This window comes from Notothenia coriiceps, unplaced genomic scaffold (assembly GCF_000735185.1).
Source record: "Notothenia coriiceps isolate Sejong01 unplaced genomic scaffold, NC01 NC01_scaffold00020607, whole genome shotgun sequence".
Taxonomy (NCBI): domain Eukaryota; kingdom Metazoa; phylum Chordata; class Actinopteri; order Perciformes; family Nototheniidae; genus Notothenia; species Notothenia coriiceps.
Window position 1 is genome coordinate 1 of NW_011353308.1, and position 15,157 is coordinate 15,157.

Here is a 15,157-nt window from a genome sequence, read left to right on the forward strand (position 1 = left end):
ATTTAATCCTTCGTTTACATCTGTAGCATGGTGACATCACTATGTAACACTCGGGCTTCTATTGGCTAGCGCTTCAACACATTGTACGTGAGAGGCTAAGGGGCGGGACATCTCTAAGCTGTTAACCAATCACAACAGAGCCGGCCAGCTAACCAATCAGAGCAGACTGGGCTCTGGTTTTAGACGGAGGGTGAAAAGAGGTGCTGCAGCACAGGCAGTATGAGAAAAATAAAGAGCTTTTTGAACATTAACGCATGGAGACATGTCACAGAGGAGACACAACATACAAATATGAACCTGAATATGAACCTGATTGGCCCCTTTAATAAACACGTATTGCTCCTGTAATCCTTAGCTGTTTGGCCAGGAGTAATATTAGTTTATTGACAATACAGTTACTATTTTGATCATTATTAAATGGTTTTACAACATTGTTCAGGAAGAAAGGTAAATTATGTGGTTGCTGCTGGTCAATGCAAAACATTTAAAGCGTATTTCAGCCTTTTTAATTAGTCGTTTTGGGATTTTGGACAGATTTTTGAACAATTTAACAGCATTTAAAAAGTCTAAACCTTGAGAAGGAAAAAAAATTGTTTTGCAGGTGACGTTGAATAATGCATGGCAACAAATTGTTGTGTATCGATCACGCTCATATTCCAGCTGAGTGACTGTGCTCTGAAAGAAATGTTTAATGCAGTAGCTGCAGGTTAGCAGACTGCATGACAGGGATGAGGTCCACCTGTGTGTGGTGTGCAGGATGCTGGAGGAAAGTGTATTTTATGTGACTGACATCACAATCAAACACTCAGAAATGCAGAGGAGGATTTGGGACAAATGTTCCAGTGCGTGCGTGCTGAAAGAAAACACTGGGGACTTTAGTTCGAATAACTTTCTTCGGCGCAGTATGATGTACGACTAAAGAAAAATGTCCTTTTTTCTTGTTAGAATTTATTTTAAAACCATACGATACAGTTAACCCACCTGGAAGCATGTTCCTTATAAAGCAAGGAGTAGTCGTATAATAATGTCAGTGTATATGCTTTATGGTTAAAAGAATGACGGATGTGCGGTATCCTCAAGCCTCGCATAGGGAATAACCAGCTAACATGAATAATGTGAGAATATGTAAGGCACACACAGTAAAGGTTTATGACCATGAAAATACTTTTACCATTAGTTGAATTCTTAGGGCTAATAAAAAGATGTCTTCCATTTGAACTCTTTCCAGGATGTGTATCTTTTAAAGAATACTGTGAAACTCCATGTATTATTAGTATAAATGCGCTTTTTGAACAAACAGTATAACACATGTCACAGTAGTGGCACAAAATACAATAAATGACCCTGAAAATAAGAGGGCACCTTTAAAGCCAGAGTTAATACGTTTTGGGAACTTTTTGTAATTCTCTTTTTTAGATGAGACCAAATGTCTAAAAATACAACTAACAAACTAAATTCACTGACTAACATTTTTTTTTGTTATCCTGTCGTTGGATATAACAAAATGATATTGTTGGAAAGCAACAACAAATGCACAGAAAATGAAGTGTAAATTCAAGTTTTACAGGGGTTACGTCCCTGACTGTTACTTCTAATGTTTTATCATTACTGCTCAGCCCCCTTTAAAGCCAAACGTGTATTAGATTGAAGGGCATAATTGATGCTTCATGGTCCAGGGCAGAGCCAAGTTTACTGTTTTCGTGTTTAGCATTTGTGCTAAGCTAACTGGCACCTTGTGGTATCTTCATATTTACAGAGCAGACAAGTGATTGGAATTGATCTTCTCACCAAACTCTCAGCGAAAAAAAAAAAAACTTTCAAATGATTCCTTTGAAATAGTTTGAAGCCATTTCCTCGGGGAAGATTTGAAAAATAAATTGATAAATCCACAAGTGACAGACAGGGAGACTTAGAAAAAAAGGCAATATATTTGACAGCAACTACATGATTACCTGTGTAGATTAAACAAGCTAATTGTTATGGGGATAGATAAATCCCCAGTTATTTTACTCTTAAGTTTTTTTTCCCTCAGGGTAAAGGAACATTTCTATAATTAAAATTGCATCCTGTATTTGTACGCTCGTCACATCAAAGAATCCTTTGAGAAATATCTTGATGTTTCTCATTATCAGGGTTTCGCGTGTGTGTGTGTGTGTGTGTGTGTGTGTGTGTGTGTGTGTGTGTGTGTGTGTGTGTGTGTGTGTGTGTGTGTGTGTGTGTGTGTGTGTGTGTGTGTGTGTGATGATTTACCACCTCTGTTAGCGAGTCACAGAGCAACATCGGAGATAAACACTGCAGGAAACCCCTGGCAATTCACAGAGAAATAAACAGGTTGTTTCTGTAAACAAAGCCAATTGATAACTCTTTTAATGTGCCATTCCTTGCACACTTATTTTTCAAATGATGTGCAATTATTTGAACATGCTGCTGTAATGAAAACAGTAAAGTAGGCAAGGCAAGTTTATTTATACAGCACCTTTCAGCACATTCAAAGTGCTTTACAATTTAAAATAAAGTATATATTTTCTTTTAAAAACCGGCAAGACATGCTGTAGATCTTTGATTAAAGGATGAATATGGACACATAGGCTGTGAAAGAGAAGCCTGGCTGATGTCTAGCACAACACCCCCCCTCTATTTCCTTTAGCATGTCTCAATAACCTTCAAAGTATCCCCTCTCCATATCTGCCTCTGTGCCATCCGCATGCAGCACGCATCCACAGGGCCGCGTGACAAACACCCTGAAACGTCGTACTCTAAATTCCCCCGTCTCTCTCTGTGTGCGTTTGTAGTGGAGCTCTCCACCAGATTAACTTTAATTCCAAAATGAGATATCCACCATTTTATAAAAATGCTCTGCACTCTGCCTGGAAGCAAGCACTCAGTAATGGAACATCTCTGAATGCAAGAGCAGAGTCACACCCTGTGTAGATGAAAAGACTGAACATTTTGTTCTTACCTAATGAACATGTAAGGAGTGAAGCCTGCACATTTCTTTTATTTTGATGAGGGATTTCTTTTTTTAGACTTCTGGTTGAACAGCAGGGTTGTGCTCACTCTTACACAGCGTCTTTGACAGCTAAGGCCTCATTAGGAGAATGTTGTACTTCACAATATAGTATTCACGCTCTTTTTTGTCCATTATTCTCAGACTGACCGAGTAAAGCCAGGCAGCTCCACCATTTTTTTGGTTGTCACTGAAGATTTAGCATTGTTTAAAAGTGCTAATTATTCAGAGCAACAGGTATAACAATCCTGACTCAGTCTCTTAGTATTAGTTTGGACGCAATCATTTAGCGCTGAAAACATTAGTCGGCAACATTTTCGCTATTCGAATAATCATACATTTTTTGGTTTGTCTCTTTTTAGGATTTAACATGTAATTTAAAATGCTTTATCGCTATCTTTACATGCAACAGATGGCTGGGTCCAAACCACAGCCCTTAGAAAATGTCCGAGGCATCCGTGGAATTTTAATGAGGAAAAACGCTGCTTTGTTTTGAAGGCCACGGATACATTTTTTGTGTCTGCTGTAGTCACATATATAAGACCAAAAACCATGTGATTTAGGAGACTGTAAAGGATCAGACAACGCCAGAGAACAAAGTATGTTTAAGCGACGAAGACCTCAAGCAGCCTTAGAAATCTTTACTCCTAACTGTCGGGGAGTCAGGGAGGAAGATCTGTGTAAAAACCTTTTATAGTCCCAAAGTTGGCAGAGGAGCGGGTCAGGGTTTATGGACGGCAAAATATACGACTCAGATAAGGAAAGCCTTTGATTCCTGTTCGCAGTTCATGACCATGATCTTTCTCTTATTTTAACCAAGTCAGTCATTTGACAAAAAATGTAAAAACTGCACAAAATGTGAAGTAGTTGTTTCTTTTCAAATATTCTGACCTTTTGTTGACTTAACTATTCGTTACTTTTGTTTGTCTTGACTAGGGTCTTTTTGTACTTTAATCGGACCAAACCTTTATGACAGAGGATTTAAAATGTGTCTTTGCCGTTTCATTTCAAGGACTCACAAAACAAAACGTTTATCAGTCCCATGAATATGTCAGACATGAAAACCTTTAGCAGTGTAAGTAAATATTAAAATGTCTCCTAATGGCCAATAGGTGACAGATACTAAGAAATCCTTTATTCATCTCACAGCGGGGAGTAAGTGAATGATTGAATGCAATTTGTGTAAATTGCTTTGAGGGTGTATGTTATGCATTACGTTTAATTGAAAGTCTTTTTCCCTTAACATCCATTCTAAACGAGTCTGATAATGGCTCATATTTTTAAACCAACTCCCATACCGTCAGTTACTGTTTAAAACAATAACAAATAATGTGTTTCTGATTTTAGAAATGAAGACTTGCTTCCTGTAGGGCCTGTTACTGTTCACCTCAGTGATTACTGTCTTCTCTGTCTTGCTCTCTCCAGCAGAGGCACCTCCCTCTGGGATGTCCAAGAATGGATACTTCTTTCAGGAAATGGGTGAGTCTGAGCCAACACCAGAACATACAGCATCAATGTAACGTACACTTGAATTTAAAACACATTTCCACATTGGAAAACAAAGCAGCCAATAATAAGGGATCCATGAGTGAGAGAATAAAAGTGTGATCCTATTATTATTCGCACGTATTTGCTGCCAATAAAGTGGTGTAGGAATGAGTCCTAAACCAGGAAAAGAGTTAGCATCTTAGCACGTCTGGTGCCCTTAGGCGCTTTCACAACGGAGTACTTTTCCCAGGAATAGTTCCGATAGTTCCAGGGATTTTGCGTTCACACCAAAAAGATCTGGAACTACAACTTTGCTTTTGCAAACCTTTTTACCCCTTTTTAGTCCCTGCCAGAGAGCAGGTACTTTCCTGGGAGAAAAAGGTTCCCATTTCTGATTGGCTAGGCAGATTGCAAACCACGCCCCGTAAAACTCCGAAAAGTTTTGTGAAGCCGCCATTGTATTTGCTGGCATTAGCATTATTAGCATTAGCCCCGCGCACCAACGCAGAGAGACTAACTTATGGCAACACAAAAAAAAACATGGGAGCGGTGGAGATGAGGAGGTGTCAGCGCTTCTGGCGATTTGCGCGGAAGGCTTCAGTAGAAGCTGCTGGGACTCCCTTCTACTGAAGCCAGTCCCCAACTCCGGGGACTTCCGGCCGGGGACTTCGGGTGGCAGTATACGCCGTGAAGCCTGCCAGTAAACCGAAAGCAGAAGAAGAAGAATGGACGTCAGCGGCTTCATTTGCCTAATCCTCCCTTAGGGACTTATTCCGGTGGGAAAGCGATCTGCTCTTTAGTTCCGATGAACTAAGTACTAGGAACTAAGTAAGGCAAAGTTCTTGGTGTAAAAGCGCCTCTTGTCTTGAAGCCAATGGTTTTTTGAACGTGTTTTTGGTTAGATGCCTAAAATATGGTCTGTGGTTAACACTAGTTAAGGAGATTATCACGTTTTCTTCTGCGACATCAAATATTTCAGTAAAAACCCAACTCATGAACTTCTGCTTTTAGGTGTCTTTACAAAGCGGTTGCTAACAACTGAGTAATGAGAGGACCAAATATTAGCCGCCTTTAGCTGGCGGTGGTGTCATAAAGTCATGCAACTTTGATGTCATTTGTTTTTAGCCTTACGTTAGCTTTATACTTCTGGTGATTGCATTTACGCTTCAAAAATTATAAAGATGATAGCATTTTTTTCCTGATGAACAAAACATGTAAGTAGCATAAGCGTTACTTCGCCACAGAGCTTATTTTCTTCAATACTCCAGTCGAAAAAATCCCATGGGCTTTTTTGGAGGGATGATGCTACGATGCTAACTTCCCACGCGGACTCACTGCACTACACTATAATGTCTGCTGTAGAATATATCCATAATGAAAGATGTGATTTAAGATTAGTGCTGCTGCACAGACTCACACTCCACTGCATTTGGATATAAATAATGAACTTTGCTCCGCTGTAATGATAACGGCGGTTTCATTACCTTCAAGCCAAGGAGAGGTACCCAATTAGTATGTGCAGCACAAGCAGGCAGGACAGAATCGGCGTGCGTCGGAGCTCCCCGTCTCCCCCAGCTAATTATTCCCGACCTGCAACACACCAATTCAGTCGGCAGAATAACACAAGGCCCCCTGCTGCAGCCCAACATAACTGTCTTTATTAGGCAACCTTTTATCAGTATATAAATGCAATTACATTATCGTAGGCGAGTAAGCATTATCCACCATTGTCTCTTCTCAAAGGTTCATTAGTGGGGGTGGGACGGGAAGCCGAACGCACTCGGAGATCAAAGGCTGTGAGCAGGGTGACATGAAATATAATATTTGTTGTATTTATTGCACTGTAGAAGTGATGCTATTATACCAGTGCCTTCTGTGTCTTTATGTTCTTTATCAGTGCGTTAATAGTTGATGTGTTTCTGAGTCATATCAACTATTAATGTGATTACGGATGCTCAATTTGGGTTAAATTATTCTCTTTGTGGCCTAGATACAGAGGAGGAAAAAGCAAAAAGCTTGTGAAGAATAGGAATATTTAGTCCATTAAAAAAATATATTATCAGTAGGGCCGGGACTCGATTAAAAAAATTAATCTAATTAATTAGAGGTTTTGTAATTAATTAATCGAAATTAATCGCATTTTTAATCACATATAAATATTTGACCTGAGAACAGTGAGAAGATGTCAATAAAGTGTGCCGTCACACAGAGGTAATTTGAATTGCTTACCGAGGTCCAATGATCCCCAGTCAGGGCAACACATTCGGCTTTCTCCAATAAATTCTCTTTATCTTCCTTTTCATTGTCATAAAGCTGCTGGATTCTTTTTGTCACTGTCTTTCTGCATGGCAGCTCATATGTTGTGTCAGACGATGCAATCTGTAGTAACTTTTGCAGCCCCTTATCTTCTACCACTCCAAGTGGTCTACAGTCGAGTGTAATCCAGTGAGCTGGTTATTTTTTCAGACGTGGACTTAGTTATCCTGGCCCTGAAACCAGTCATCTGGTTGAGTGTGGGTTGGGTGTGGGTCATACTTGTCAACCGATTTTCGCGGGAGATCCCGATTTCATTGCCCTCTCCCGGTTCCCTCCCGGGGTCATATTTTCCCGATTTCTGACAAAATCAGATTTACACACGACTGTTTCCACTCGGACTTTAATACAGCTACACCATTGTTTGGTTTCCATGGTAACACGTCTCTTTAGTAGCGCGCGCAACTCAAAGTCTGAGAGGATGACGCAGATATTCACAGAAAACAGAACGAGAATCGACAACTACTCTACTCTCTGCTCACTCCTTTCCTGTAAAATACAGGTCCAGCCCACACATATGCTCCATCAAGGACGGTGCTACAGGCCGCAAGGCAATGCACTTACAACTACAATAAGCATGTTAATGGTAATCTAACAGCTCCGGCGATCCACTAGCACCCCCCCCCCCCCCCTGCTTTTGAAATGCTATCTTCCGATTAGTGCAATACGAAGCTACAGGACGTTGTAACGGATCGGGCTAATATTAGATTCCACCTTATTTAAACACATCTTTTACGGAACGAGATTTAAACATACAGCCCATGTAGTATCAATAATGAATTACAGCAACATGTGCAATATATCACATTATTGAGCAGCTCTGTGGGATGGCAAGTAAGACCATGATGGGTGCCCGTTTCTTATTTGTGCATTCCATCGGGTAAAAGATAAACCGGCAACTGGCACATTGGTTTGCTCATAAGCACGCATCTCTGTAAACTACGTGTATTCAAGCTGAATTTTCACTTTCTGCCTTTAACGCTCGCTTGTAGCTGCCAATAAGGCTCCATCCCCTCACCCTCCTGTGAGCTCAGTGTGCCTGATTGGTGCGGAAGACGTGCCTGAACACGTAACATGAACGGGGCCGGGCGGCCGCGGTCCCGTGCGGTTACGATGGCGGCGTTCTTAATGCAGAGGGAAATAAGCTCTCAGAATAACGTTATTGCAAACATCTTTACAAACTTGCGGAACGATGTCTTTTATACCCGGGCTATACAGTGTTATACTAGGGTGGTATTATTTAGTTTAAAAAAAATTTATCCAACGATTTGCAGACCACTCGTTCCCATCTAAGTCAATGGGAAAAAGCGTTTCCGGACGGCTGCAACCAAACGGAAGTGTAGTACCGGCCGTTTGCCACCACGAATATGAGTCAGCGCACTTTCCTTGGGGCTTGCCTACGAGCGGGCAGCGGAGCACCAGAGCGGACCAGGCAGATAACGGATATTGCAGTTTTATTGCTTATAGACTTGATCCGAACATTTCACAAGGGGCACACGCCACCATTGGATATTAGAACCTATGGACGTTAACTTACATCCATTGCGTTGTTATCGTTTTAATGCCACTGAAGAGCCCAGTTTAGACCAGACAAAGACGAAAGCGTAAGGCCCATGTTAGCATTGTGTAGGCTACCTAAGCGGCCCACTGTTTTGATGTACGTTTTTTATTGATAAGCGTGCCGAAGTTCGTATCTGAGGTGGGTCACCGTTAGATCTGTGTTTTACGATCATAAAACGATGTGTATGGATGTGCAGCCTAGGATAATAATAAGGGAGCCTAGGAGTGATTTTTGCGGTGGCAAGGTAAATAGATTTACAGAATGTTTTCGCTTCGGGGCCTAATTCCAGCAGGGCTGCAGCTGTTAGCATTGAGTGGGCCTAAGAGGATAAGGCAGAGTATGTTTTTTTAATTTAATTATTTATCTTTTTTCAAGCAACAGTGTTGTATTTGGATGGAACTGAATACCTATAGTGATAATTCAAAGTAATAACAATCATTTTTACAGTGAAAAAAAGGTCAAATGGACTGTTGGTTTCCCAAATTACCCAGAGGTGAGTCCGCCTGGACCTTTATTTTTCCTAAACCCTCTAAAAAGGGGTAAAGTTTCACTTGTTTTGCATCAATATTCCGATACAGGGTATTAGCTAATATGTTATAGTTTTGGATTTCTAAAGGCTTTTAGTACCTACCCTAACCCATCATGTCAGGGTGGTGTTTCAACTATAAGTATGTTTTTTTTTAGGCCGGACCATAGAATTTACTTACATGTTTTTACTAAATGTTCATCTGAATTTATTTAAAAATAAAAACATCTAATATTGATGCTGACACTTCTAACATCGCAAGCCAGCAATGTAAACGTTGCTTTGAGAAAAAAAAGATGAGTTAATTTACGCCCTTTGAAAGTGAAGGATATAGTCTTGCTGTGTACGTGGCATTTTCGAGGCCTGAACCTGAAAAACAGGCCAGGGCTTAAGAGGTTACATTAACTTCACAATGGATTGGAGGGTTTCTTTGCGTTGACTCTACTCACATCACATTAAAGGTGAAGCTATCATACAAAATGGCAGATTTTGTAACGCGTCTTTTATACATGTGTCCGGCCGGTGTTCCAGGAACTCACCAAGTGTCCAGAAAACCAACCATCTCTATTTTCTCCCATACCCAAATCTCTAAAAAGGGGCCCCTGCAACGGATCTGATACCAGACTGATACTAGTGATGGGTTCGTTCGCTGAAGTGAAGTGAACGAGATGAACTGATTCCCTCCCACAAAAAGATTTGTTTTTTTGAAATCGCCGCGCCTTCCCGCCAACAGCTAAGAGAAGCAGTTCGGGCGAACTACCGAACTTAAGAAAGCTGGCCGAAAGCCAGTTTCAGAAAGCGTTTACTAGGGCAGTTATTTTATCTTATGGCCGTTTTTCTTTCAAGAGGAGGGTCCAAAATACTGCAGTTCCATCTACACAGAGTCTGGACTCAGTTAGAACAAGCTACCAAAATACATGAAGTGACTTTATTGTTGGACTCAGTAAATATTGGACCTTCTACAAGCAAGTAAGGCTATGCTATGAAGTTATACTCGTGTCCTTTTTGCAGTTATCTCTGTCAAGACTAACTCGTGCGCAAGAAAATCATTTNGAATTTCGACGCTTCCATCCGTGCGTTTAAAAAAAAAAAATGTCCCATCCACGGGACCAACCAAAGCGGTCTCATCAGCTTCTTCGTTCATGTTTGACTATTGTTCACTGTGGTTTGTTGTTGTCTGAAGTCATGAACGTTAGTTGGTGCTCCAGTATAATCGGTACGCCTGAAACTCATCCAGTGAGAAACGTTCCGCAGGGCAAAAATAGGTGCGATTACAATGCGTTAATTTTTTTAACGCGTTAATGTTTGTGTAATTAATTAATCTTAATTAACGCGTTAAAGTCCCGGCCCTAATTATCAGACAAATTGCTGTGGAGATAGAATTGAGATATGCATTTTCCTGTCTGATGTTAAAGGGGCTCTATTAATATTCTTCATCACATTGTAACACTAATGCTGCGTTCGACACCGGACGCGATGCGAATATTCGCTTCGCTCTAATCGCTCGAGTTTCACCGCGGCTGCCAGCTGTGTTTACTCGCATCATTCAACAAGACGCGCTGGCTCGGGAGCTACAACTACAACGAAATGAACATATTTTACAGTGATTGAATTGTAATACACGTTTCTAATTGATGCCGACGTAACAACATACTGATACCGGTTAGTGAAAACCATGAGTTAATGCTTTGGCAAGTCTGCAGACAAGACGGCAGGCGAAAAACCTTTTAAAATGCTTGTTTTCTGAATGTAGATTGGGTCGACCAGGCTAAGCTAACGTTGTATATGCTCATTCCACACTCATAACAACAGCCTACAGACATAAATAAACCAGCGACTGTATTCACCATGACACAGACAGTCTGTGGTTTGTTCTTGTTTAACTTCTGTCCAGTTTCTGAACAGATATGAGGAGCTGTGATCTCTGTGTGCTAACTGCTAACAGCTAATGGCTGATGTTTTCTGGTTGAACGTCAGTGACGGCAGGCTGAAATCCTCACCTCTGTGGCTTCCGCGAGAACGCGTCACGTGAATTTGACGCTCGAGTTGAAAAAATTGAACTCTCGCGTTTGACGCGGCCCCCTTCATTCGCCTCAATCGGGTGATTCGCGCCGCGTCCACCGCTTCATGCACGCCGTCGGAGCAAATTCGCGTCTGATCGTGTCTCTGCATTGACTTTACATGTAATCGCGCCGCCCCCAAACGTCGCATCGCGTCCGGTGTGAACGCAGCATAAGGCTTCTACTGTTCAGCGCTCCAACACATTGTACGTGTAGGCTAAGGGGCGGGACATCTATAAGCGGTTAACCAATCAAAACAGAGCCGCCCGGCCAACCAATCAGAGCTGACTGGGCTCTGGTTTCAGACAGAGGGTGAAAAGAGGTGCTGCAGGACAGGCAGTATGAGAAAAATAAAGAGCTTTTTGAACATTAAAGCATGGAGACATGTCACAGTAGAGACACAACATGCAAATATGGACCTGAAAATGAGCAGGATAGCCCCTTTAAGCAATACATCAATTCACTTTTATTGAGTTTTCTTTAACTTCAATGCTCCCTCATAATACACCTTAGAGTAACTCTACTGGTTGTTTTTAAGGTGAATTTGTGCATTTTTCAGACTTTGTTCAAGGAATCTCCGGGGAAAATGTTCAGCAGAGGTTGTAAGCCACTTAAATCCAGACGCAATTTATCTTGTGATCTATTTACTTAATAAATAAGCAACAATAGCCACACTTATTCAATATGTGGAATTTGCCACTTCAAATAGTACATCAGCCTTTTTCCCTGGAGCGGAATGTCTTACTTTATGAATGTGTATTAATTTTTTATGAGCGGAGGTGGTGTTTAATTCAGGCGAAGTGGCCCGTTGCCACTTAAAAGCTCTGAGGGGAACCCTGTCATTTAGCTGCCATCATCATTTTTAATCCTGCAAAGTTTCACACAGTAAAAAGCATCTTGTGAATGTCTTGAGAAGATTTGTTTACTCATCAAAGCGCACTAATATTTATGTCATACAGCTGGTTTTAGTCCATCCATGTTTAAAACCTTTAAAACTAGTTGTGTTTAAACAATATTAATGAATGAAAAACACATTTTAAACAATTAATCATTGCCTCCAGCTTCTCAAATGTAAATATTTTCTTCTTTGCTCTGTTTTGATGTAATGGTAATCTTCATTCGTCACCAATTTAAATGATATATTAGTTTATCTGCAGATGATTGGCTAATCAAGTAAATATCTGGTAAAGCTGCACACTTGGTGGTTTTTGAGATATTTTGAGGATGTTGAATCAATTTCGGACATTTTAGGGATAAAACATTGCAGTTTTGAGTCACCTAAAACATTCAAATAGACCCAAATTACTTCAAAATAAGCCCATTCAGAGCACAAAAAGGGCCTCTTGCTGATTAAAACTGCCGTTTTTGATACTGCAAATGTCAGAAATGATTTCAATAACCTCCAAAACCACTCCAAAATGTTCCAAATCGTCCAAGCCATTTTTTGTACTATTGTCTGCACAGGCTAATTAATGCAAATGAATGCATGTTATGCTAAAAGTGCAAAATTGCCCAACTTATGCAAGTTAGCATCCGGCAGTGTCTATGTGCTGAGGACCCTTACTATACATTCCTAACATAAAACTTTGGGGTACACAACATTTCCAGGTTCATAATAGGACTATGGGCTGGCTCACAGACTAATAAGTAAATTAGTAAAATACAACATTTATACCGGTGTATTTTGAGGTAAAAGGTTTTTGCTGCTGGTGCTCGGCGGCCGCTCTTCCCTCCCAAGGTGATTTGAAAGTCAGAGCCCAGTCGGTGAGTCTGAGGCACAGAGGGACGCAGCGAGGCGACGACACAGCGAGGTTCAAATAATGTCAAGTGCTGAGGGATGATCCCGATGCAAGACAAACTGAATGAACTGAAATGAAGGCCTCCCGACAGATAAGGTCAGCAGATAAAGAGCACAGGGATAGTTCTCGTCGCATCAAGACCATCGCAGGATGATATTTGGTAGCTGGCTAGTTACTGTAGCTCTGGATTTAAGTGGCTGCTGTGTCAGAGAAAATGGGATGAGTCATACAAACAGACTCCGGGCTGTGATGCTTTCTACCAAACAAAACCCTGTCCAACGATTCAGAAAAACATGTCTACCTGCTTATTCATGAAAGACCTGTCTCCACATCAAAACAACCACAAACTAATAGAATTTCTTTGATAAGTTGTGCAATTTGTTATTTATGTTTTAGGCTTAGAGATCCTCTGCTTACCCCCAGCACTGCGTTATATTCATTAATAAATAAGAATAGACATTTCAGCTGCTGATTATTGTGACATCAGGACCCTATATGTATTTTAAAAGGCCTTTTCCAGATGTAAACAAACAAAAAAATGTGTATAATGCACAACAGAGTAGGGCTGCAATTATTTTCATTACTGTTAAATCTGCCTTTCGGTCTATTGAAAAGTCAGCAAATCGTGAAACATGTCCATCCCTGTTTCCAAGGAGACATCTTGTAATGTCCATCACTGAAATATATTCAGTTTTATATAATAGGAGAAAAAAAGAAAAGCAGGGAACCTGAGAAGCTGATAACAACATTTTCTGCCACTTTTGCATTAAAAAGGTCTTCAATTATTGAGATGGTTGGCAATTAATGTTCTGTTGATCAACTAATTGATCCATCAACTAATTGCTGCAGCTGTAGAACAATGCAAAGACAACATTGTACACATACACTAATACTGTAGATAATGACACAGTATAAAACTGGTTAAAAAGCAAAAATACAAACTGTAGAATTGTTACGAACTCAGACACTTAGGAGGTAGGACCCAATTGCACGACCCGGGAGACAGAGGTAAAGTATTTGTAAGATACTTTATTTTTTCAAGAACAGCAAAAATGATCAACAAAAAAATGGAGAACAAAATGAAAACGCTCACGTAGTGAGGATCAAAAACTTTCACAAGAGCACTTAGAGAGCATAGACCTGACTGTGGCAAAAGACAAGAGCAAGATCTGACCATGGCACTAGACAAAAACGAACTCACAAGGAACACTGGGGAACAGGGGAATTTAAACACAAGACAATCAGACACAGGTGGGAACAATCAGGGGCGGGGCTGGCGCTGATGAGTCTGGAATGACAGGTAAACGGTGAGTGACAAAACAAAACAGGAAGTGGAAGACAATACAACCAAAAAACAACATAAATCTCAACATTTCTGTCGGTGCACAACAAGAATCTCTTCTAGTAAAATGATTTATCCTCGTATTCTGCCAACAAAACACTTGGCTATTAGCATATTCGTGTTGATAGATGGTTATGTTATGTTCTTTTGACCTAATAGTTGAGCAGACTGGTGGCGCATGAATATCAGGGCTTACAGATTCAAGATCCAAGGCTTTACTTGTCATTCGTGCATAGCTACAGTTTAGTTATATCGATGAAAATCTTAGGTCCCAGGTTCCTCCAACAGTGCAATACAATAAAATAGTGCAAGTAAATACAATCAAATAGAAGTAGTGCCATAAGAGTGATACATAATGTGTAAGTTACAAACAGGTGAATGTTATGGATGTTCTTAGTTCAGGGCACTGTCTGAAGATGGTAATGATGAAAGAGGGTCCGGTGCAGCATGTGACCCTGTGCTGTTGTGTCCCCAGAGCAGCGGGAGGTGGAGCCGGAGGAGGGCAGCGAGGGCCAGGAGGAGGAGGGCCAGGACTCGCCGATCACCTGCGGAGACGACATTCACCTCTACGACAACCAGCTCAGCCCCGGGCCAGGTCAGTGCAGAGATATATATAATATACAAAGGTGGAATAAGTCATTTGATTCTTTACTTAAAGGGGACCTACCATGCAAAATGCACTGTGATGTCTTTTATACATAAATATGTGTCCCCCCCGGTGCGTTGGGGAACTCACGCAGCGTCAGAAAATAAAACCCTCTCTCTTTTCCTCCATACCCAAATCTTTTTAAAACGGGTGTACAACAAGTGGATACAGATTCCATCCGGAATGACGTCAATTCGGCGGCGGACCCACAGAAAGTTGCTATCAGAAACAATGCCTGACTTGTTTTGGACGTCTTTGTTTACATTAGCAAGCCTCGCTAACACTCAGAGCTAACCTGTACTGGAGAGCACATGTGTTTTAAATCAACAAAAAATGGAGAACAAAATGAAAACGCTCACGTAGAGAGGATCAAAAACTTTCACAAGAGCACTTAGAGAGCATAGACCTGACTGTG

At 40.9% G+C, this 15,157-nt stretch overlaps 1 protein-coding gene across 1 annotated transcript in view; it reads left to right on the plus strand.

Moving 5' to 3' along the window:
• The first annotated feature begins 4,423 nt into the window (after window positions 1–4,423).
• Window positions 4,424–15,157, plus strand: part of LOC104952833 (sodium bicarbonate transporter-like protein 11) — a 45,183-nt gene continuing 34,449 nt past the window's right edge. The window contains exons 1-2 of the mRNA XM_010779747.1: window positions 4,424–4,486; window positions 14,572–14,691. Of these exons, the coding sequence (XP_010778049.1) occupies window positions 4,453–4,486; window positions 14,572–14,691 (154 nt within the window). The 5' untranslated portion in view covers window positions 4,424–4,452. The remainder of the gene's footprint in view (window positions 4,487–14,571; window positions 14,692–15,157) is intronic.